The 23614-nt window shown below is 51.4% G+C and overlaps 13 protein-coding genes across 13 annotated transcripts; 7 read left to right on the top strand and 6 right to left on the bottom strand.

Moving 5' to 3' along the window:
* Positions 1-252: 252 nt before the first annotated feature.
* On the top strand, positions 253-2564 carry PHYSODRAFT_308863 (hypothetical protein; the record flags this gene model as incomplete). The annotated part of the gene is made up of 2 exons (XM_009516784.1): positions 253-2376; positions 2469-2564. The coding sequence occupies 2 exons, from the start codon at positions 253-255 to the stop codon at positions 2562-2564; spliced, it is 2220 nt and encodes a 739-aa protein (XP_009515079.1).
* Positions 2565-2803: 239 nt separating this feature from the next.
* Positions 2804-5124, bottom strand: PHYSODRAFT_348985 (hypothetical protein; the record flags this gene model as incomplete). Its single annotated transcript, XM_009516783.1, has 8 exons — positions 5055-5124; positions 4727-4985; positions 4614-4663; positions 4205-4303; positions 4058-4131; positions 3874-3993; positions 2971-3805; positions 2804-2860 (listed from the first exon to the last, which is right to left on the bottom strand). Exons 1-8 carry the CDS (start codon positions 5073-5075, stop codon positions 2804-2806), a joined length of 1515 nt encoding a protein of 504 aa, XP_009515078.1. The 5' UTR covers positions 5076-5124.
* Positions 5125-5590: 466 nt separating this feature from the next.
* PHYSODRAFT_474570 (hypothetical protein) lies at positions 5591-7927 on the top strand (the record flags this gene model as incomplete). The annotated part of the gene is made up of 2 exons (XM_009516782.1): positions 5591-7353; positions 7423-7927. 2 exons carry the CDS (start codon positions 5591-5593, stop codon positions 7925-7927), a joined length of 2268 nt encoding a protein of 755 aa, XP_009515077.1.
* A 624-nt stretch (positions 7928-8551) lies between these two features.
* On the bottom strand, positions 8552-10033 carry PHYSODRAFT_475409 (hypothetical protein; the record flags this gene model as incomplete). The annotated part of the gene is made up of 1 exon (XM_009516781.1): positions 8552-10033. The coding sequence occupies one exon, from the start codon at positions 10031-10033 to the stop codon at positions 8552-8554; it is 1482 nt and encodes a 493-aa protein (XP_009515076.1).
* Positions 10034-11423: 1390 nt separating this feature from the next.
* On the top strand, positions 11424-12905 carry PHYSODRAFT_472847 (hypothetical protein; the record flags this gene model as incomplete). The annotated part of the gene is made up of 1 exon (XM_009516780.1): positions 11424-12905. The coding sequence occupies one exon, from the start codon at positions 11424-11426 to the stop codon at positions 12903-12905; it is 1482 nt and encodes a 493-aa protein (XP_009515075.1).
* A 624-nt stretch (positions 12906-13529) lies between these two features.
* On the bottom strand, positions 13530-15977 carry PHYSODRAFT_554186 (hypothetical protein; the record flags this gene model as incomplete). Its single annotated transcript, XM_009516779.1, has 2 exons — positions 14104-15977; positions 13530-14034 (listed from the first exon to the last, which is right to left on the bottom strand). Exons 1-2 carry the CDS (start codon positions 15639-15641, stop codon positions 13530-13532), a joined length of 2043 nt encoding a protein of 680 aa, XP_009515074.1. The 5' UTR covers positions 15642-15977.
* An 858-nt stretch (positions 15978-16835) lies between these two features.
* Positions 16836-17138, top strand: PHYSODRAFT_477822 (hypothetical protein; the record flags this gene model as incomplete). Its single annotated transcript, XM_009516778.1, has 1 exon — positions 16836-17138. The coding sequence occupies one exon, from the start codon at positions 16836-16838 to the stop codon at positions 17136-17138; it is 303 nt and encodes a 100-aa protein (XP_009515073.1).
* Positions 17139-17182: 44 nt separating this feature from the next.
* PHYSODRAFT_476974 (hypothetical protein) lies at positions 17183-18901 on the bottom strand (the record flags this gene model as incomplete). The annotated part of the gene is made up of 2 exons (XM_009516777.1): positions 17183-17764; positions 17813-18901. The coding sequence occupies 2 exons, from the start codon at positions 18899-18901 to the stop codon at positions 17183-17185; spliced, it is 1671 nt and encodes a 556-aa protein (XP_009515072.1).
* Positions 18902-18938: 37 nt separating this feature from the next.
* Positions 18939-19328, top strand: PHYSODRAFT_472678 (hypothetical protein; the record flags this gene model as incomplete). The annotated part of the gene is made up of 1 exon (XM_009516776.1): positions 18939-19328. A coding segment is annotated over one exon (390 nt), but the record flags the coding sequence as incomplete, so codon positions are not given.
* Positions 19329-19347: 19 nt separating this feature from the next.
* PHYSODRAFT_473512 (hypothetical protein) lies at positions 19348-20082 on the top strand (the record flags this gene model as incomplete). Its single annotated transcript, XM_009516775.1, has 1 exon — positions 19348-20082. The coding sequence occupies one exon, from the start codon at positions 19348-19350 to the stop codon at positions 20080-20082; it is 735 nt and encodes a 244-aa protein (XP_009515070.1).
* Positions 20083-20099: 17 nt separating this feature from the next.
* Positions 20100-20975, bottom strand: PHYSODRAFT_476608 (hypothetical protein; the record flags this gene model as incomplete). Its single annotated transcript, XM_009516774.1, has 1 exon — positions 20100-20975. One exon carries the CDS (start codon positions 20973-20975, stop codon positions 20100-20102), a length of 876 nt encoding a protein of 291 aa, XP_009515069.1.
* A 39-nt stretch (positions 20976-21014) lies between these two features.
* On the bottom strand, positions 21015-21698 carry PHYSODRAFT_469063 (hypothetical protein; the record flags this gene model as incomplete). Its single annotated transcript, XM_009516773.1, has 2 exons — positions 21015-21368; positions 21414-21698. 2 exons carry the CDS (start codon positions 21696-21698, stop codon positions 21015-21017), a joined length of 639 nt encoding a protein of 212 aa, XP_009515068.1.
* Positions 21699-21731: 33 nt separating this feature from the next.
* Positions 21732-21968, top strand: PHYSODRAFT_434160 (hypothetical protein; the record flags this gene model as incomplete). Its single annotated transcript, XM_009516772.1, has 1 exon — positions 21732-21968. A coding segment is annotated over one exon (237 nt), but the record flags the coding sequence as incomplete, so codon positions are not given.
* Between the last annotated feature and the right edge of the window lie 1646 nt (positions 21969-23614).

The raw sequence follows: 23614 nt of genomic DNA, 5'->3' as shown, positions 1-23614 counted from the left end.
CCATGAAAGTGAAGGTCACTTCAACTTGCCTTTATGTACACCACACCAACGTGCATCTAAGTGCGCATCTTAGGTTCGCAAAGCATCCATCTAATTCTCAGTCCCAAATCTGAAGAAAGAGCCTCTCCATCTCCTCCAGCTCTCTCTCTCCGTGCTGCCCCAGGAAGCCTCCCCCGACGCCTCTCAACCTGTGCATCTGCAGCTCCGTCGCCTCCTCTACCCGTTCGTACCGCATTCGCCGCCTATCTCGCCATGGACGAGTCGCTACTCGCCGCCAGCGACGACCACTTGGCCCACGCCGAGGAGGAGGACGAACTGCTCTGGAACGAGCTCAAGGATGACCACCGCGCGCGCCCATTCGGCGGACCAAGCAGCCAGGACTCCGCTCTAGGCGTTCACACCGGTCCCGCGTCCTCCTCGGCCGCGCCGCTGCCGTCGCTGCGTGTTAACGTGCACCTCCCCGCCATCTCGACGTTGTTCCGCGAGGTGCTGGACACGGCCAAGACGGCGCTGCCTGGAGGTCAACGACGGCCCAATGGACAAAGCAGCTCTCCATCTATCGGGCGCGTGTCCCCCGTGCCCGACAGATACGGGAATGTCCCCAACCTGGACGCGTTCCTCATCACACTGTACAACTACTACTACCACAAGGGCTTCTGGAGCATCGTGGTGGTGGAGCTCGTGAGCCTCGTGACCGGACTGTTCAGTGTGCTACTCTCCAGCTTCATGCTGGGCTGCGTGCAGTGGGGGCCGCTGCTGGAGTGCCACCGCCACCCGGAGAGTGGCGGCTGCAAGCAGGAGATGGAGCACTACATCACGTGCCGAGCTGACAACAACGGAGTGCTGGGGCTCGTTGGGGCGTTCTACTTCGCCATGTTCTTCGTGTACTGGGTGTCCAGAGCTTTTCAGCTCATTGGCACGCTGAGAGACACCAGGGAGATGGAGGTGTTCTACAAGGAACGACTGAGGATCGACGAAAGACAGGTGCAGACTATTGCGTGGGACGAAGTGGTCACGAGAGTGCTGGACCTCGTGAATGGAGTTAACGCGCCGGTGAATATGAGGCAGCTGTCGTCCTACAAGCTGCAGATCGACCCGGCGCTGCTGTCGTCACCCCACGACTTTGCTCGACGCATCATGCGCCGCGATAACTATCTCATCGCCTTCATGAACCACTCGCTGTTCCAAAGCAAAAACCTGCTGCCCACGTCGCTACAGTTTCTGTCCACGTCGCACGTCATGTGCTCGAGAAACATGGAGGCGAACCTGAATATCTGTCTGCTGGACCAAATGTTCGACGCCGACTTAAACCTGGCTCCGTCGGTGATCCACAACGTCGACATGCTCAAGAAGCGCTTCGTGATCGCAGGTGTGCTCAACTTTGTGCTGGCTCCGTTCATCCTGCTGTACCGCCTCTCGCGGTTCTTCTTCCTCGCGGCGCAGGAGTGGCAGACGAACCACGTATACTACTTCGGCACGCGGCGCTGGTCTGCCTACGCTATATGGCGCTTCCGAGAGTACAACGAGCTCCCGCATGTTCTTGACGCGCGTATGGCACGCTCGTACTCGCTGGCGGATCGCTACCTCGGCATGTTTCCGGCCGGCGCGCTGGCGATTATTGCTGGGGGAGTTTCTTTCTGTGCGAGCTCGTTGATGGCGGTGCTGGTGCTTGTGAGTCTGTTGGAGGAATCGGTACTGCTGGAGACAACCCTGATGGGCCACGAGCTGCTGTGGTACCTGACGGTCTCGACCGGTGTCTTCGCGCTGTCACGATCGTTCACATCGTCGACCTCGCCCTTCTTGATTAATGGCGACTGCGAAGAGGCCATGATGCAGGTCTCTGCGGAGACGCACTACTTCCCGAAGGAGTGGCGGGGCCAGTGCCACTCGTTCGAAGTGCGAGATGCGTTCACAGTGCTGTTCCCCTACAAGGCTGTGCTCTTCGCGGAGGAATGTGTGTCGGTATTGCTGGCGCCGTACATCTTGTGTGTGTCGCTCCCTCGACTTTCGCGCGAGATCCTGCTCTTCCTGCGCTCGCACTCCCTCGTGCACCCGAGCACCGGGGCGGTGTGCCGTTTAGCCGAGTTTGACTTCAAGGAGTACGGCAACGACGCCAAGATGGAGAGTTCGTTCATCAACTTCAAGCAGAATCACCCCAAGTGGGTTGGTGCGCGTGAGGGAGAAGCGCTGATGCAGCGTCTGGGCAAGCTCAAGGAGGAAGAGATGGAGAAGTCGATGCGCATGGGCGACACCATGATGTACAGCATGTCGATGTCGCAGCAGCTTATGCAGTCCCAGGCTATCCAGAACGCGATGGGCGGCGGACGCATGAGCGGGTACATGCCTCAGGACAATGAGTTTTACTGGCTGGAGAAGGTGGGTCTTCGTTGACGGTGCTGTATGATATTCAATGCGTTGTTGAAGCTAACTTTTGTTGTCATTTCTGGTGCGGTGCTTGTGCTGTTCAGCTCCACCAACAAGGCCGGTTGGGCGAGCTGGATCTAGAGGGTATGAAAGGAAACCCTGCGGACAGCATTTCCATCTCAAGTCTGGGCTCTCCGTGAAGTGAAGACTCTCAGCAAGATTAACGGTAAAAATATATACGTGTCGTTGCTGCATTCGATGACGTTCATAACAGGAAGAAACATGTTTGCCTACACCTTGGCCACCCCCAACTTAGACAAGCCGAGCCTACGAGGTCTGCAGCCGTGTATCAAACAAACGGTACCGAACGGTTGTGGCAGGACCATCGCGAGTAGGAGGTAACGACACTGAGTAGGACTTGATACACCAGTGCAGAGCCTCAGGGGTTCGCATCAGCGCTGTAAACCGCTTCTCCAGGAGAGACTTGGAGCTGGTGCTTTTGGTGAGATCGCAGGGAGGAATCCCGTGAAGAAAGTGTTCCTGCAATGAAGTGCATCCAGAGTCAGACACTTGGATCGCAAGCGAGAACCTTTGTTGGGCACTTACCGCATCCTTGCCGTATACGATGATATTCAGGGACTCCGCTTTATCTTCTACAGTCAGGGCGAACGAGTAGATGTACTCGTTTTGACTGCCAGGCTTGGGCTTGCAGATTTTCTCGATATCAGTTGGCCAAATGCCGCGCACCCGGGCGCAACAATGGAACTTGCGTGGTGTCTTGGGGGAACGGAGGATTTCTTGTAACGGGGTCACTGGGACTTTCACCTTGATGTGCTCCGGGATTACCGTAGCAACTTCGACTTGGTTAGCGGCAGCAGGGTTTTGGTCTTGGTCAACACCAGTTTGGCCTCCTTCAACGCTGCCTGTCGCGGTACCTGCTGGGTTCGGTTCATTCATCAACGAAAGACGATGCTTCACGTCAATTGTGAAGTTGGCCATCAGCATGAGAGATGTTACTTCTCTGAAGCGTAGGATTTCCCTCCCTCCAGGTGCATTGGCAGCCCCGGGAACAGCCTCGTCAGTCCCCACTGCCAAATTGCGGAATCGGCACCAGTGTTCGAGTATTCCATCGACGAAGCCCATATCGCTCACGACGCTCCAGCAGGACGACATGATCACTTCCTTCAGCATTCCATTGGGTGGAATTGGAATCCCGTGATCTGTCAATACGCGAACGAGTGTCGGATCTGAATCGGCTGTACTTCCAGAACCGTCCCAAACAATCAACCGAGTGGGCTCCTCAGAGTCGTCCAGGTACAGGACGCGCACGACGAGGTCGATAAAGTTTTCGGCCTGGCTCAATTCGGCCAGGAGCTTGGGCGCTACAGCCCAGCCCTGCGGTAAAGTAGCGTCCTCAGCTAAGCTTTTCTGCGCCCATTTACTTATTTCAGCCAAGAATGAACCGTAAGTATTTTATCCATGAAGACAATGGAAGTACAACACGCTTACATGAGGTGGCGAACGCGCTGCTCGTCGGAAGGCTCGAAAGTCCAGTTGTCAGAGCATGTAAGCTGCTCCAGCTTACCGTCGGTTTGCTCTCGGATAACGAGATGTCGTGTGCCTCGTGGTCTGTCAATATGAGCATGTTAGTCTTGAGGTCAAGGCTAGTTCACCGACAAAAAGAAAAACTTACAGACTGAGGCCTTGGATTCTATCCTGGTATTGCTGAATCTTCACCTTGTGAAAGCGAACTATATCACCCACATACTGCCAGCATAACACAGAAGCGATCATTAACCACTTCAAGTATTCAAAAACTTCAATCATATGCTCATCGTACCTTGATCTTCGGCATTTGAGCGATCGTTGGGTAGAAAATATTGATCTGGATTGCTTCAGCGCGCGTAGGACAGCTCTCATCCGTCACACTCACAGTCATCTATAAGATATATACACAACCCCCTGTCAGTCTTGTACTCGGTGCTCATGGTAGCAAAAGAAACAGCGAACTAACGCAGAAATCCCGTCCACTCGTCTTCTTGGGGAGCGTCACATTGACAACGACTCCGTAGATATCGGCGTATCCATCCACCAACTCAGCCAGAGACGAATATCTGTATGCTGGCGAAGTAATCTTTGCTTCGCCTAGAGTGCGCTTCCCGTAGTTCGGTTTCTGTGAAGCATGGAGGCAGCAGGTAAATGGCCAGCGACCAATCATCGTATTGTCTTCCAAGCCCTTATTCATCTACCTTTCTCGGCTGTATCTGAACTTGAATCTGTGTCTGCCTCGTCGGTTTAGCTGCATCACCAACACGTTAGAACTCAAACGATCAACCCTATAGGGCAACATGTTGATACGAACCTGTGTGCAGATCGCGCGTAGAAATGGTTTTGGACGGCAGGTACTTCAACTGGTCCGATTGGGGAAGCCGCTGAGGCTCCTCAAAGGCCACCTCCACGTTCAGACTGTGGGGAAAGGTAAACAGCCGAGGCTTCCTCTCCAATGTCTTCTTCAAAATATCCCGTTCCGCGACGACGGCACAGGACACGCGCTCTTCTGTCTCCGGTCCAGCTTCCCACTCCAACGCCACGAGGCCGCGTCCACTAATGCGAATCTTGTACTGCAGAGCCACAACAAATATTGTTAGAGTTTCTGGTTTAATGAAAAGAACGGAGCGGGTGGCACTTGCGTGGCGTTTGAGGAACTGCATCTTGGTCGCCCACTTGTTGTAAAAGAACACAAGACACGTCTCGAATGTCGTGCGTATTCATCAGCAACAGTAGTGCAGGTTAAGGGAAATGTATAGTAATTCTACACTACTTGTATTGATAAGAAACATTGTGGTATGTGTTGCAAAAGGATATGATTCTCGACTAGGACGGCCACCAACTGGAATGCGTCCGGGCCGCACGGGCCGACACCAGGACCGAATGTGCCCAGCTCTCCGTCATCAGACTCTGTAGCGCCGCCACCAGTCGCTTGGCGCAGCGGTTGCAGCGGGTACGCGCGCTTCACCGTGCCATCAACGACGCATTGGCCGCCCACCAGCTCCATTCTATTGTGAATTGACAAGTGAATTGACTGCGAATGAATTGAATTGTATGAATTTAACCTCAAACTGAGGTTATTTCGTGCTTGTTCTCAGCCATCACAAGAAGGCAAGAGAAGAACCGAAACGTGCAGAAGTCTTAAGACTCACTGGACAGTTGTGGTTAAGAGGAAAGGATGGCGCGAAAAGTGTGGTTCCATCTGGCAGACGCAACAACTCGTGGCGCGTACGCGGGTACCCAGGCAGCATCCGTGTCATCCGACGGTGTCAGTGATATAGAGGACCTGCGCAAGGCGATTCGACAGAAGTATCGTCATGATCATCCGGATATCCTAGAGGGTATCATAGCGGATCAACTGCGAGTCTACGCCAACGGAGCAGTGTATGAGGACAAGGATGGAGAGCCTCTGGAAGTCGACTCTCTGATCGGCGCGCTTGGTGCATCGAAGAAGGATGCACTCATCGTGGTAGTGCCGCCGCCGGCGCAGCGAGGTGGCGCAACTGTGGAATCGCCAGAGGCGCAGTGGGAGAAGTTGTTGGATTCGCTGGAGTGGAAGAAGCCGAGGCGTCTTTGCGCAAGCTCTGGACAAGATTGGCCGTATCAAGGGGAATCAGAGCTTGCGGGTCATCTTGTGGAGCCGCTTGCACTGCATTATACTGCCTGGTATCTCCAGAACGAGGACAAGCAGAATCACGCCATCAACCTAGTGCTGAGTGGACCAGGCACGGGAAAGTCGCGCATGCTGGATCAAATGAAGGGCTTGATGTGTGCAGCTGCTGCCCTCTCGAACAACCGAAAGCTCAAAGAGAGAATGGAGAACGCATTTGTGTTTAGTGTGACGTTCGAAAACGGCACTTCGGCGACTGGATCATTACTTGATCGTGACAATCCTGAGTTCGACATCAGCTACCGAATGCTCTACCAACTCTCGAAAGACAAAAAAGCGTGGCCGGTGTTTGTTGACAAGCTGCGCATGATGTGCTCATCACTTCCTTTGCGTATTCAGATCGTGATTGACATTTTGGCCAAACTGAAAGGGATTGACGATGTGAAGAAAATGACGGTGATTTTGTGTGTCGATGGCCTCCAGAAGCTGGTCAATGATGGTACCAAAAGCTGCGACTTCTACCGCGTGTTGGCTTCAGTCTGCAGCTTCTTGAATTCGTCCAGAGCGTTTGCTGTTTGTGTTTGTTCGGCAACCGTTCAAAGTCCCGTCGATAAGGCACTTTCGGACTCTCCTCAGAAGCGCGTGTTTCTAGTCCCACCTCCATTACGTGGCCACGAAGTCCTGCCAACGAAGACAAGGATCGAGAAGCAGTTGGTAGACGACATGGGTGGGCATGGACGAGCTCTGGAAACACTACAACTCTTTCTGAGCCACTACACGAAAGACCAATTGGAGGAAATGGACCCAACATGGATGTTTGAGAAAGTGTGCGATGCGTTGCGACTCCAATATGGTGATATCTTTGCGTCTCCGTTTTTCCAAGATCCGTACAATTGCCGAGAAGTGCTCGCCGCAATCCTCTCTCGTCGTCGTTATAAGCTGTTTGATCGTATTGGGCGCACGGACATGACCGTAGATTGTCTTCGAAGCTTCGGATTGTTCCGATGGGGCGCGGAAGGCCATTTGGAATGCGCTTTCATTCTTCTTGTGCTGCTGATGCAGAAACTCCCGAAGAAGCTCGGAGGAGTAGATAATTTCGACGACCATCTCACGCGTACGGTTTTGGTATGGCAGCGATTTGAACAATTCGTGGCGTTTTACCGTCGAGTGAAATCGATCGCCTACTGCGAGACTCCGGTCGCACTGTCCAGTTTCCACGCTGGCGCTCGTTTTGGTGCTATCCAAGACATTATTATAACAGAGCCGACTTCACGCACTGTCGTGGAAGCACTGCGCCAAGAAGATACAAAATCCAGTTCCGATGATTCGACGTGCTTCACAAATCGTGATGGCGGCGTGAAGATTTCAGATATGGATACGATCGTCATCAACGGTGCTAGTGCTTCAGCTGGCGACTTATTTATGCGAGTTCAATTGAAGGTCGGTCGTCAAAACGTCCAATGCAACGAAGTGATTCAATGCAAGCTGCTTCAAACCAAACAGAAGATAGACGAAGACGCGTATGCCAAAGAACGAGCTAAAGCGGCAAACGAAAGCTCGGATGTATTTTTGCTCGTTACGCCAGCACAAGCGACAGAGTTTGATCTTCCTCCACGATGTGGACTTGTTTCAGCAAACGATTTTGGCCGATATTTTGGACCGTTTACAAGTCGCGCGTATCGGAGTTTTCTGGAGCCACCAAATATCAACACAGCTTCATTCCATGAGTTACGTCGACTCGAGGGCGTGGGTGACGCAACTGCCGCGAAGATTATCGCTGAGAGAACGATACGCCGATTCTCGAATCTCGAAGATGCATTGAATCGACTGGTTCCAAGCAAGAAAGGCAAGACCGCCATGATTCTGAGCCGCATGCATTACGATGACGATGAGGCTGATCTGTAACTCGATTTACATTGGCTGTTGTGCAAATGCTCGTCTAGCATGGCACTTTTCTTAGCGCAGCGCAGTCCCCCCCCAAATTAATCGAAGCGTCGCTTATTGCAATCGCGATCGACTTGTCTGTATTTCGCCGTCATGGTTATATCCCGAGTGTTGAGCATTTTCACATGGCGTATGCTGCTTCGAGTACCAATGCGGAAGTAATTTGGGTACTGTACAGTAGAAGCCACAGCAATGAATTGCAACTGGCTGCGGTGCAAACAGTGTGTGGCACCTCTGGGTACGGCTTTTTGCATGGAGGGCTCTCTCGAGAGGAAACATTGCTGCCACTGTATTCCGGTGTTTGTTGCAAGTACTCCACCACCTCCTCGCGTACGTCCGCCATTGCCAAGATACCCAAATGATGCACCTCGTTCCTACTGCTACCCAAGTCGTCCGACAGCTATCTGGATCCTCGTATTTGCTCCAGATTTTATCGGACCCCGATCAGGAAAACGAGCTCAAGCACATGATGGAGTTGTTCGCACCATACTTGCAAACTGCTGGTCAATAGAAACGAACATGATATTGGCTCGAAGCAACATGCATCTTTCCCGCTACAGTACACTATCCGACACTGACGACTGCTTAGCGGCGACGGCGCTCCTCGTACTCTGCCTGGATCTCCTCGTTGGTCTTTCCCGCCGTCTCCGGCACGAGCTTGAGCGACAGGAAGTAGAAGATGATGAGCAGCACCGTGAAGGGCGTGTAGCTCCAGTCGTCGAAGGCGTCGGCCAGGTACGGGTAGCCCACGCCGACAATGAGGTTGCACAGCCAGTTGGCGCCGATGCAGATGGACGAGGCGCTGGCGCGCACCGAGTCCGGGAACATGTCTGCCGTCATGACCCAGACGAGCGGCCCGAGCGTGACGCCGAAGACGATGACGTAGAGCGCCGTGAAGACGATGGAGAGCACCGACACGTCCACGAGGAAGGCGACGGTCATGCCGATGGACATGACGACCATGCCGGCGATGCCCCAGAGGATCATGTTGCGGTTGCCGAAGCGCGTGGCCAGCACGCCCGTGAAGAAGGCCGGCCAGATGTTGATGAAGTCGATGATGAGCGTGCCGACGCGCGAGTCCGAGATGCCGGCGTCCGAGAAGATGTTGCCCGAGTAGTAGAAGACGGCGTTGATGCCCGAGAGCTGCTGCGTGCAGGACAGCAGGAGCGCGCCGAGGAACTGCAGGCGGTACTTGGGCGACCAGATCGACTCGGCCGGCTGCGAGCTGGCGGCGTATCCGGCCTCGGCCTCGCTCGGCTGCTTGTTGGCCTCGAGCCAGCCCAGCGCGGTCTGCACGTGCTCCTCGCCGTACAGACGCGTGATGACCTGCCTGGCCTCCTCGCGGCGGTTCTTCATGAGCAGCCACGCGGGGCTCTCGACGGCCAGCGAGGGCGAAAGCAACATGTAGATGGCGGCCAGCACGATGGGGAAGCCGGCCATGTAGCGCCATCCATCGCCGCTGTCGGCGAAGAAGAAGCAGATGGCCGGCACCAAGATGCCGATGGTGGTGGAGATCTGCAGGCCCAGGCCGAGGTGGCTGCGCAGGTGCGGCGGCGACAGCTCGTTCACGTACGCGCCGATGGTGCCGGTGGCGGCGCCCGAGGCGATGCCGGAGACCATGCGGCCGACGGCGAAGGGCCAGATGTTGGAGACGACGGCCTGGATGACGGCGCCGCCGATCATGAAGAAGCAGTTGAAGAAGAGCAGCTTCTTGCGGCCCATGATGTCGCTGAAGTAGCCGCAGAGCAGACTGCCGCACATGGCGCCGAAGATCCACGCGTTCACGGCGAAGGTCCACTCGAGCTTGGAGTGGCCGCTGAAGAGCGTGCATGTGCCCGGGACGACGGGCCGCGCGTTGCACTCGTCCGTGTTGTTGTAGTCGGACAGGTTGAGCTGCGAGGTGGACCATCCGCTCTGGAAGGGCTGCAGCAGCGCCAGCAGCACGCTCGTGTAGAGGATGCGGTTGGGCTTGATCTGGAGCGCGGCGGCCTTGTTGGCGTCGTCGAAGGCGACGTCGGCCTTGGGCGTCGAGACCTCGTTGTAGACGTCGTCAGGGTGCGGCGGCATGGCTGGCGAGTGAGTGATTGAGTCAGGTGCGTAGTCAACGCTTGGCTTGTGCGTTGCGCGTCTAAATGAAAACTGAACAAAGTGCAACAGGTTCTTGTCAATGAAATGGTAAGGTCGAAGGATCACTAGCAAAGTGAGCTGTCATGGTTGGCTTGCATTACAATCGATTTGTTTTTGTAGTTCTGTGCGTCTCTTACTTGATTGATTGGGTTGCTATCAATCTCGTCCTTGGTGCCGGCTCTAATGCGTTGAGCCTTTCTTTTCCGTCCCGAGACAGGAGCTATTTACTCGTTCGTTAGCAAGCGCGAAGGTGTCTGTACGTTGCAGATCAGAGGGATGCGATTACGGCAAATTGAGCACCGAGGCCCGAGCCAACGTGGATTCGCTCCACGCTGCTTCAACGTCATCGAGTTGATTTATTTCACAAAGATCGGGCTGTTACTGTGGCAGTCCTCCGCGGCGCCTGGACTCGCTTGCTCGAGTTGCACTGGCTCAGGGTCCTTGTGGACACTTTGGCAGCACGGATGGACATCACACAAGCTGAAGCTCAATTAAAAATGGCCCGGTTATGCCAGATTACTCCACGCAACTTGACACTCGATGCGCGGCAAGGGGATCCCATTCACATCGGGAAGCGAGCGCCCTGGAGCTGCTCAGAGATTTCAGCTTTGTGGCATGCGGTGCAAATGGCACGCATGCTGTAGTCGACACCTTCGAACTCCAAGCAGCGTCGGTGATAATGTACAGTAAGTACATGTATGATGTGTAAATACAATCTGCCCCGATCTTTGTTAGCTGAATGGTCTCCATGTTGAAGTGGCATAACCGGACGCACGTCATTGACGCGACCTCAAAAAGCGTCACGAGCATCGACGGGTCGGAACGAGATCAGCTCCCCGCCGAAGGCTGCAAACTCTGCATCGCTTTTCCTTGTGCACATGGCCCATGTCATGGGCTCCGCGCTGGAGCATTGGATCAGCTCGCACTCGCCTTCCTGTCACATCGGGCCGATCTATGTGAAATAAATCAAATGGCCGAGTCCGCTTCACTCGACTGCCCTGCTCCAGCATCTTGGCGTAATCGCTCGTGTGACTGGAAGTCACAACTTTAAAGCTCTACCGGCAGATCCTGATACATGTAGCAGAACGGAGCTGTATCGATAGGACAGCTCCAACTGCAACATCGGCGCCTCCTCGCCAAGCACCACAGCACTTAAGTGCACGCTCTTTGCCGCCACCAGTTCGACAAGCACTAGCGCAACGTTACCAAGTAACAACTTCATTCGAAGTCTCATTTCCAATTCGGACACACAGCACAAAAGCCAGCTTCACCCAGTACGATAGTCGCTGACGATCCACTACTCACCAACTCACTAATTCACTCGCCAGCCATGCCGCCGCACCCTGACGACGTCTACAACGAGGTCTCGACGCCCAAGGCCGACGTCGCCTTCGACGACGCCAACAAGGCCGCCGCGCTCCAGATCAAGCCCAACCGCATCCTCTACACGAGCGTGCTGCTGGCGCTGCTGCAGCCCTTCCAGAGCGGATGGTCCACCTCGCAGCTCAACCTGTCCGACTACAACAACACGGACGAGTGCAACGCGCGGCCCGTCGTCCCGGGCACATGCACGCTCTTCAGCGGCCACTCCAAGCTCGAGTGGACCTTCGCCGTGAACGCGTGGATCTTCGGCGCCATGTGCGGCAGTCTGCTCTGCGGCTACTTCAGCGACATCATGGGCCGCAAGAAGCTGCTCTTCTTCAACTGCTTCTTCATGATCGGCGGCGCCGTCATCCAGGCCGTCGTCTCCAACATCTGGCCCTTCGCCGTCGGCCGCATGGTCTCCGGCATCGCCTCGGGCGCCGCCACCGGCACCATCGGCGCGTACGTGAACGAGCTGTCGCCGCCGCACCTGCGCAGCCACCTCGGCCTGGGCCTGCAGATCTCCACCACCATCGGCATCTTGGTGCCGGCCATCTGCTTCTTCTTCGCCGACAGCGGCGATGGATGGCGCTACATGGCCGGCTTCCCCATCGTGCTGGCCGCCATCTACATGTTGCTTTCGCCCTCGCTGGCCGTCGAGAGCCCCGCGTGGCTGCTCATGAAGAACCGCCGCGAGGAGGCCAGGCAGGTCATCACGCGTCTGTACGGCGAGGAGCACGTGCAGACCGCGCTGGGCTGGCTCGAGGCCAACAAGCAGCCGAGCGAGGCCGAGGCCGGATACGCCGCCAGCTCGCAGCCGGCCGAGTCGATCTGGTCGCCCAAGTACCGCCTGCAGTTCCTCGGCGCGCTCCTGCTGTCCTGCACGCAGCAGCTCTCGGGCATCAACGCCGTCTTCTACTACTCGGGCAACATCTTCTCGGACGCCGGCATCTCGGACTCGCGCGTCGGCACGCTCATCATCGACTTCATCAACATCTGGCCGGCCTTCTTCACGGGCGTGCTGGCCACGCGCTTCGGCAACCGCAACATGATCCTCTGGGGCATCGCCGGCATGGTCGTCATGTCCATCGGCATGACCGTCGCCTTCCTCGTGGACGTGTCGGTGCTCTCCATCGTCTTCACGGCGCTCTACGTCATCGTCTTCGGCGTCACGCTCGGGCCGCTCGTCTGGGTCATGACGGCAGACATGTTCCCGGACTCGGTGCGCGCCAGCGCCTCGTCCATCTGCATCGGCGCCAACTGGCTGTGCAACCTCATTGTCGGCGTGGGCTACCCGTACCTGGCCGACGCCTTCGACGACTGGAGCTACACGCCCTTCACGGTGCTGCTCATCATCTTCTACTTCCTGTCGCTCAAGCTCGTGCCGGAGACGGCGGGAAAGACCAACGAGGAGATCCAGGCAGAGTACGAGGAGCGCCGTCGCCGCTAAGCAGTCGTCAGTGTCGGATAGTGTACTGTAGCGGGAAAGATGCATGTTGCTTCGAGCCAATATCATGTTCGTTTCTATTGACCAGCAGTTTGCAAGTATGGTGCGAACAACTCCATCATGTGCTTGAGCTCGTTTTCCTGATCGGGGTCCGATAAAATCTGGAGCAAATACGAGGATCCAGATAGCTGTCGGACGACTTGGGTAGCAGTAGGAACGAGGTGCATCATTTGGGTATCTTGGCAATGACGGACGTACGCGAGGAGGTGGTGGAGTACTTGCAACAAACACCGGAATACAGTGGCAGCAATGTTTCCTCTCGAGAGAGCCCTCCATGCAAAAAGCCGTACCCAGAGGTGCCACACACTGTTTGCACCGCAGCCAGTTGCAATTCATTGCTGTGGCTTCTACTGTACAGTACCCAAATTACTTCCGCATTGGTACTCGAAGCAGCATACGCCATGTGAAAATGCTCAACACTCGGGATATAACCATGACGGCGAAATACAGACAAGTCGATCGCGATTGCAATAAGCGACGCTTCGATTAATTTGGGGGGGGACTGCGCTGCGCTAAGAAAAGTGCCATGCTAGACGAGCATTTGCACAACAGCCAATGTAAATCGAGTTACAGATCAGCCTCATCGTCATCGTAATGCATGCGGCTCAGAATCATGGCGGTCTTGCCTTTCTTGCTTGGAACCAGTCGATTCAATGCATCTTCGAGATTCGAGAATCGGCGTATCGTTCTCTCAGCGATAATCTTCGCGGCAGTTGCGTCACCCACGCCCTCGAGTCGACGTAACTCATGGAATGAAGCTGTGTTGATATTTGGTGGCTCCAGAAAACTCCGATACGCGCGACTTGTAAACGGTCCAAAATATCGGCCAAAATCGTTTGCTGAAACAAGTCCACATCGTGGAGGAAGATCAAACTCTGTCGCTTGTGCTGGCGTAACGAGCAAAAATACATCCGAGCTTTCGTTTGCCGCTTTAGCTCGTTCTTTGGCATACGCGTCTTCGTCTATCTTCTGTTTGGTTTGAAGCAGCTTGCATTGAATCACTTCGTTGCATTGGACGTTTTGACGACCGACCTTCAATTGAACTCGCATAAATAAGTCGCCAGCTGAAGCACTAGCACCGTTGATGACGATCGTATCCATATCTGAAATCTTCACGCCGCCATCACGATTTGTGAAGCACGTCGAATCATCGGAACTGGATTTTGTATCTTCTTGGCGCAGTGCTTCCACGACAGTGCGTGAAGTCGGCTCTGTTATAATAATGTCTTGGATAGCACCAAAACGAGCGCCAGCGTGGAAACCGGACAGTGCGACCGGAGTCTCGCAGTAGGCGATCGATTTCACTCGACGGTAAAACGCCACGAATTGTTCAAATCGCTGCCATACCAAAACCGTACGCGTGAGATGGTCGTCGAAATTATCTACTTCTCCGAGCTTCTTCGGGAGTTTCTGCATCAGCAGCACAAGAAGAATGAAAGCGCATTCCAAATGGCCTTCCGCGCCCCATCGGAACAATCCGAAGCTTCGAAGACAATCTACGGTCATGTCCGTGCGCCCAATACGATCAAACAGCTTATAACGACGACGAGAGAGGATTGCGGCGAGCACTTCTCGGCAATTGTACGGATCTTGGAAAAACGGAGACGCAAAGATATCACCATATTGGAGTCGCAACGCATCGCACACTTTCTCAAACATCCATGTTGGGTCCATTTCCTCCAATTGGTCTTTCGTGTAGTGGCTCAGAAAGAGTTGTAGTGTTTCCAGAGCTCGTCCATGCCCACCCATGTCGTCTACCAACTGCTTCTCGATCCTTGTCTTCGTTGGCAGGACTTCGTGGCCACGTAATGGAGGTGGGACTAGAAACACGCGCTTCTGAGGAGAGTCCGAAAGGGCTAAATCGACGGGACTTTGAACGGTTGCCGAACAAACACAAACAGCAAACGCTCTGGACGAATTCAAGAAGCTGCAGACTGAAGCCAACACGCGGTAGAAGTCGCAGCTTTTGGTACCATCATTGACCAGCTTCTGGAGGCCATCGACACACAAAATCACCGTCATTTTCTTCACATCGTCAATCCCTTTCAGTTTGGCCAAAATGTCAATCACGATCTGAATACGCAAAGGAAGTGATGAGCACATCATGCGCAGCTTGTCAACAAACACCGGCCACGCTTTTTTGTCTTTCGAGAGTTGGTAGAGCATTCGGTAGCTGATGTCGAACTCAGGATTGTCACGATCAAGTAATGATCCAGTCGCCGAAGTGCCGTTTTCGAACGTCACACTAAACACAAATGCGTTCTCCATTCTCTCTTTGAGCTTTCGGTTGTTCGAGAGGGCAGCAGCTGCACACATCAAGCCCTTCATTTGATCCAGCATGCGCGACTTTCCCGTGCCTGGTCCACTCAGCACTAGGTTGATGGCGTGATTCTGCTTGTCCTCGTTCTGGAGATACCAGGCAGTATAATGCAGTGCAAGCGGCTCCACAAGATGACCCGCAAGCTCTGATTCCCCTTGATACGGCCAATCTTGTCCAGAGCTTGCGCAAAGACGCCTCGGCTTCTTCCACTCCAGCGAATCCAACAACTTCTCCCACTGCGCCTCTGGTGATTCCACAGTCGCGCCACGCTGTGGCGGCGCCAGCAGCGGAGGGAAGTCTCTCGTGTCGAAAAATCTCCTCTCCTCGTCCACTCCCGCATCCACTCTGCGCTTTTTCATCGGAACCACCACCAGCACGTTCACTGGGCCTCTCCCTGCTGCTTCTTCTTGGGCATCCACTTCGCTGACAACTTCATCCGACAGCCCCACACTAAATAGCTTCGCCCGCACCACTTCCAACCGCACGAGGCCCGTGATGTCCGTTACGCCGCTCTTCACGTCTGCCTCCGTCAGCCACTCACCATCCCTCTTCGCCACGTAGAGCTCCAGCTTGTCTGCGTCGATGTCCTTGAGGTCGTTCGGCTTCTTCGCCTTGATCGACTTCTTCAAGTCGTCCACCGTGTCGCTCTCATCTACTCGCACCGAGAACGCGCTGCCTGCCACACCTACGACCGCACAGTAGAGCTTCACCATCTTTCCTCGAGCCCGCAGAAGGGAGGGAGAATTTCTTGCGTACTTAAGCGGACATGAAGGTGCCTGTGTGCAATAGATTTTCAACCAATGATACGCCGCGCTGGTCCTAACTAAGCCTTGAGGTAAAAAACTGTTATTAATAGAGAGCTTTCGCAAACAGACCTATTGCAAAAAGGATTTGCTTCGGATTCGGATTTTGGGTCGGCCATTTCGCAGCTACTCCTAATCAGAATACGGAATGCATATCTATGGGGTTGTGTGGAAGCACTACATACAAGCAAACAGTCAATATACCAACGCTAGTAGTAGGTCGCAGCACATTACACCGGCAGTTTTTTATTTTCATAATTTCTTACCGTAATTAACCACCGAGAACATTCCTGAAACCTTCTTTCGGGACAGCAGCGATTCCAACGACGCGACCTCTCAACCACCTGAGCAGTGGTGGCACATGCCGCCTTTTCAAAATTATCATCTTTCTTAATACGCCGAAATACGAGTTGAAACTATGTCAAAATGCTGCTCTTTGCTCAAAGAATTCAAAACAGTCGTTTTCACTTGAAAAGACGTTCTAGAAGCTGAGATATAACACAAAGAACACCCGCCTAAACCCCCAAAAGGCGGCCTAAACTCCGTTTTTGCCATCACTGACCTGAGAGCTTGAGGAGGCGTCTGTTAGCGAGCGGGCAGCCGCGCGACCCTGTAGACGTGCAGGATCGCACATGCGAGGGTAAGACGAAACTCCTAATAATTACTGGCACATTACGACGTCATTTTCAGAAATAATTTATTTTTTTCAAAAAAATAAGAGGCTATCTATATAGATACCATACATACATCATGTCGAACACACTAACTTTCGGAAAATACAAAGGTCAATCCATTGAGGATGTATTCAAGAATGATCCTGGATACTGTCGATGGATGCACAACCAACCAAGCCTTAACATTAGTGAGGATATCAAGATTTTCCTTCACTCCAAGTTTCTCAGCAACGATAATTCATATATGATGACATGGGGGAAGTATCGGGGTAAGACTCTCAAGCAGATTAGCCGAATGGATCCCGGATATATCGATTACCTACGCAAGAGCGAATTCGTGATTGAGAAGTGTCCTAAGCTACTCAAGGAGCTTAACTAAGAAAAAAATAAATTTTTTTGTTAGCTAAAAATGGGGTCTACAACCTATGCGGTTGAGAATTCTAAAATTTCGCCGGTTAGTCTATCGAACGTTAGTTCCTGTTCGCTGATCAAGAGGACCAACAGATTTACGCCTTGACATCCAGCGTTGGTACCCTGAATCTGAATGGCTTGAGGTACATCACGCTCAGTCAGACGACTAACGTCAGCGATAAGGACACGGTTAGTTAGCGACCACGTCTGATAGTCAAGGAGACCATTAACTAATTCAGGTGTTAGATCACCATTGATCGAAGAGATCTTAGCCAACTCATTGTGGAAGTGATGGAAGTCATAATCATGGCTAATGTCGAACACCTGAGTAGAACCAATGCGCACGTTGAAGTTGCGAATCGAACTACCTGGGTGGAGTGTCCATGGAGAACTATCGAACGGAGATTGGAATTCCTGAACAGTAGCAGAAGCGAAATTACCAGTCTGTTCAGCAAAAGGGAGTACAACTACGTATTTCGCATTCTTAACACTTGCCGATAGCTGTAGATCAAAGGAAGCGTTATGCTGAGTCGATTGCTTTCCAATACCAGCCCGCTGATAGAACCACTGAGCGTAGCAATCGTTGTAGCGAACCTTCTTAACCGGCTTAGAAATGATAGCCTGAGGATTCTCAAGATGTACAAACGGTACATACAGGCGAGCCGTAGTGAAAGGCATATACGTTCCATCGATAGTAGGTTCAAGAGCATTGACTACAGCGCCCCAAGAGATACTGAATCCGGCAGAAGCAGCAAGCACTCCAGCCATGGGATTACCACTGGAAGAGGCAGCGACCATTACAGGACATACATTGCCCGAAGCAAGGGTAGTAGAAGTTAGAGACATACCCTTTGTAGAATCTACAGCGATAGTAGAAGTTCCCTGATTGACGCGGAAACGGAGACGAATCTGGGGATTAGCCATTAAATCAAGTTCCTTGAAGATAGGATGGAGATCGGATAGCTTGATCTTTAGCATGTAGTTCCATGTACCCATGATTGCGTTAGCAGTGGCAGCACCAGCTACAAATGCACCACGAGCAGTTTGGTTAGCAATGGTGGTAGAAGCAGCAGCTCCACCCACCGAAGGCCACGTCGAAGAGAAATCAACGCCAGCAGTAGGAGGGTTCGACAACAGACGCTTTACGAGACCGTCATTAGCAATTGTTGCTCCTCCAGCAGGAGTAGAAGTGGTGAAAGTTGAAGAAAAGGCAGCAGTGTTTGAATAGCCATCGCCGTTGAGGGAATTAGTTCCAGAGCTGTACGAGACGGACTGAGCAGCATCGGGGAACAAGAACGATTCCGCTCCATGCTTCTCTACATACTGAGGACTGTATCCAGTCTGAGCGCGAACGTTGTTCCAAAAGAGCTTGTAGTCGGCCATCGATACGATGGTCTTACCATTTAGTTCAAGACTCAGGCTATCGATGACATTCCAGTTGCCACACTTTAGAGTAGCGCAGAAGCGGTTAGCAGGTAGAGTCTGACCAGTAGCACCATTCTTCATCGATACTTTGTACGGAAGCATAATGTAGGCATCACGGAGGCTCGCAAACCCTTCTGATCCATTCAGTTGAGCTGTTGCGTCAATAGTGATGACACCATTTTGATACGATCCCTGGTTGAGATCGATAACAAACGGTACACGCTTGCCTGATGATACCTTGATCTCCGGGTCGCTCTTGAGCGAGCTCTGGTACAAATATTGGTCGGATAATTGAGTTTCACTCATCGTTGAGATTCTATATGGGATGTAATATACTTTCTCAAAATTAATTATTATGGAGTTCATTAAACCAATCACATCTGATCATGACCTCATTGAACTTGCGAAAAAAATGAATATACATCTTGATGATATTTTTGAGTCAAGTGAGATAACAAAGCGGCTCCCAAAGAAAGGATCATATCTGATTTTGTTGAGGCAACCTAATATGGATGTAGGACATTGGACATGTGTTCATGATGGGGAGTATTTCGATAGTATGGGTGAGGCAGCCCCAACAAAGTATGGAGTCGGTAAATACAATCCAAAGCAATACCAAGGTACGTATGGTGATTATTGTGGGATATGGTGCATGCTGTGGCTCTATTCGAAACAATATCGTAAGCCAGATGTATTCAAAAATATGAAAGATTTAAATTTAACTATTCTTTAATTCAACGTATATAGCAAACATGTACCGCGAACTAACTATTTCAAGCGATATTCCTGCCCGAAAGCTTAGCAAAGTTTTCAAGACCGGTAAGCTTAGTCTTACATCAAACGAACTCAAGGGTAGCGGCTCTGTTATCCACCTTCATCCGACGTCTTATGAGAAAGCTATTAAGGCTCGTAAGGCTGGACGCGGTGTCAGACTTGACATTACCAAGCACGAAGTAAAGAAGGGATACAAGAGGGCTCAAGGAGGTTCTATTTGGTCCAAGGTGTGGGGAGGGATCAAGTCTGCTTTCAAATTCGCTAAAGATTCGGGAATCTTGAGCAAAGCCGTTGATGCTGCCGTTCCTGCGTTAGCAACGTATGCCGGTCAGCCAACGGCTGCCATCCCCGCGCGAGCTGCAATTAAGTCTCTAACAGGAATCGGTATTTACGACTCCGATAGCGACAAGGAGGGAGGACGTGTATCGATGGCTGACGTAAAGAAGGCTGCTAAGAATGCTCTTGGATATGCCAAACGTAGAGGAATCATCACTGATGCGGTCGATGCAGGAGAGAAGTTCCTACTATCAAAAGCTACCAAGCCTGAACATGAGGATCTAATCAGATCTATGCGAAAGGAGGTTCGTCGTCGTTATGGAGTAGGAGTAGCAAAGAAACGCCCAGCGAAGGATTCGGCGGAGATGAAGGAGCGAATGGCAAAGCTACGAGCTATGCGAAAGAAGGGTAAGTCTGGAGGTTCTTTTACATTGTAAAAAAAATTATCGAAGATTTATTTTTTTGGACGGATCAAGAGCATAATAGATACCGAAGTATCACGGAAAATGACCTTCTTGTCATTTTGATTGTATATGCTTAGCGTAATACTGGCACGAGATCCGTTATGACAGTTCATCCACGCATACTGACTCGGTTTGTATGAAATGACCTTTCCAATAGCGGCATCGCCTCTATCAAAAGCGCTGACAATATCGCCTGAGGCTACGTATTCGTTTTTGATAAGATCGCAACGGACGATGTAGGAACTGGTTGGATGGATCTGAGGAATGATATCAGAGAGCTGAGCACTTGCAACAGTAGCTGGAGAAGCAGGATATGACCCAAGCGTCAATCCTACTACTTTTCCGAATTCAGCATTATCGATGATCAATCGAGGGACACGAGTGGTAGTCGGCAATCCACTACCGCCCGAGGAATATAGACCTGTGGTAGGTCTTGTCCATGTACCCCCAGCTGTAGGTAGCGTTGTAGGTGTAGGAGAGAAATCAAGCTGACAAGCGTAATAGACGCTGTTAGCACTCATTTTGAGGTAGAATGTATTATTCCCAGACGGATCGATGAGATAGGCCCCAGCATTGACAAGAGCCGTCTGAATGCTTCGATTGATATCGTCGTAGGAGTAGATTCCATCAGGAAGGCTTAGATTGATTGTCGATGTAGTTGCAGCGGTAGGTACTTCGATTTTGAAGGTTGTGTTCTGAAATTGCATCGAATCAATGTTATACTCGGAGTTATACATTGAAATCGATTGAATAGCACATACTACATCGCGGAAGTCAGCGGCCGATCCGGGAAAAGAGTATTTCCAGGTTGAGTTGGTTCCATCCTGTACCAGATTGGTGCTATCGAGTTTGATAAAGCTGGACATATTGTTTTATATGAATGGAAGCATATTTTTTTTATAAAATTAGTCCTCAATTCGAATCACTCTATCAAAGTTATACCTGATCTGACCCTTGACGGAATCTATGAAGAGCATTTGCCCCTTTCGCTCCGTAGCCTTGTTGTAGTAATAGACGATTGAACGATCATCTACTCCCTTGATATTGAAATCTTTCACAACCATCTGGAGATCACGCTTCGAATTCGCCTTTAGGATAGCTACATACTCTGAATTCAAGCGTATCATCTTATCCGTGGCAAAGTAGCTGTGGCTTAGGAATATCGTACTGAGCTTGAAGTGGCGACCTCTTGTATAGTAATGAGAGAACAAATTCTTCTGAAGTAGCTTATCGTTGCTGTAGTCATCTATGATGACGAGCTCAGGTTTATTGGAGTTGATTGGTGTATGACGAACCTGATCAACACTTGGAAGCGAATCAGGGTCGGCGAATGTGATAAAGCCATCCAGCTTGTCGCGAAGATATTCGTACAACTCCTGATGAGGATTACGGGCAATGATCGTTAGATGAGCGAATACGTGAGGAGAATGTTTGAGGATGTACATACATAGATTGTTCTTCCCACTGAACGATGGCCCCAGAACCACCATTCTAAACAACGCTTTGATGTCAAGCGCTGGAATATCACCCATCGATGCGCTTTTGAACTTTTTTGGGATTGAAGCCCCAAAATCAGGAATACCGCTCATGATTATCGTCTAATCTATATAGCTTTAGACAAAATGAGTTCTGGTTTTTCTTATCCTCAACCAACATTCACATCTTCAATCTATAACCCTGCATTCTACCTATCGTTGGATGCCAGTGGTTTTCTAACGTATGACTATGCTCAGACTCTACATCTAAACAAGTATGACTATCGTTTGTCATACATTACCGGTATCTCTCAAGGAATTGCAACCCAAGGAGTAGCACTTGTCCCTGGATCTGGTGGTGATATCAGCGGCCTCGGGGCAATCAGCTGTAGTAGTCTGACTGTTAATGGATCAACTATTACAAGCGCTCCATCTTACGTTTTAGGAATTACGCCCGGTACCGCGGATATAAACAAAGCATTGGTACTTGATGGATCGAAGAATGTTTCAGGAATCAGTTCATTATCAGCTTCGAGTCTTACAGGCACGCTACAAACCGCGGCTCAGACGAATATTACCTCAGTAGGTACGCTGAGCAATCTCACCCTGAATACGGGTGGGACAGGTCTATTCATTCCGAATCTCAAGTTCTGGGATGGCGTTAGTGCATGGGTTAACTTCAATCATGCTTACTTTCTTAACGTTATCGAGGGAGGAGCTTCCCCCAGTACCGCTGTCGTACTCAGTAGTACAAAGGATTACTCTGGAATTCGAGATCTAACAATATCGCGCAATTTTATAGCTTCAACTTCAATATCATCACCAACGCTGACATGTGATACGATTTCGAAAAGCGGCACTCAAACGATGAATGCAACTACTTTGAACATCAACCCTACCACACTTCAAATCAAGGGTACTACGCTCAACGCTACTGGCGCGGAGCTGAACAAGCTTGCTGGTTGCACAGCAATTACGGCTGAGTTGAACTATCTTGATCTGACTAGTGGACCAGGAACGGCGGAAGCATCAAAGGCCCTTGTACTAGACTCTAATAGCATAATATCATCAGGCATCTCATCGCTAACTTCAACCAACTTGATATCGACTACGTCCACGCAATGCCAGATTGCGGCTAATACTTCATTTACATCGGCTACTAGAGCCTCTGACTTCAATTTAATCATTCGCAACCAATCGAATACGGTTGGGGCTCAGGCTGGATTATCTTTCACGATCGAGGGAACATCAGATATGAGCTTATACACGCCTAGCGTTAATTTATATGCAACAAGAACAGCTACATCCGCTCAATATTCTATGGCTGATTTTGCAATTAGTACTCGTGGCTCTTCTAACGCTTTATCACCTATGACTGAACGTATGAGAATAACGCAAGGTGGGTATATTAGATTCGGATCATCGTCATCGACCGCGAAAATTGATATTACATCAACCGCGAATTTACTAAGCGGATCTTGGCAGCGTGCAATGAGAATCGCTAATGATCAGGCAACGCCTATCGAATTCGAAGTTCAAATTTACAATGATGTTGCTGGAGGTAGCAATGGAGTAGCTATCGGTACTACATCAACCGATCCTCTTAGATTCATGGTTGGTAATACTACCAAAGCATATCTCAACGACTCTGGACGATTGGGAGTTAGTAATACATCTCCCGAGGCAACTATTCATTCCGGAGGAGAAATCTGGGCTAATAACTTCATGCATATCAAGGGCAATGGAGATGGTTTCGCTCGTTATAGATTCAATTGGAGCCAGACTGACTACCCAGCGATCGGAACTGACTCTACGGTCGGGGCGATCCGTCTAGGCAAATGTGATGGAAACTATAACTGGACAGCCTATGTTCCGGTGAGAGGTGGTTCATATACCAATGCATCAGATCAGAGATTGAAAACAGCCATTATAGACTGTCCATACGGTCTCGAAACAGTTATGAGAATGCGACCCAGGCGTTTTAAGATGATCCAAGAGCAAACCTCACACGTCGGATTCATCGCTCAGGA

This window comes from Phytophthora sojae (genome assembly GCF_000149755.1).
Source record: "Phytophthora sojae unplaced genomic scaffold PHYSOscaffold_1, whole genome shotgun sequence".
In the NCBI taxonomy this organism is placed as follows: domain Eukaryota; phylum Oomycota; class Peronosporomycetes; order Peronosporales; family Peronosporaceae; genus Phytophthora; species Phytophthora sojae.
This window is presented reverse-complemented; position numbering and strand designations above follow the sequence as displayed.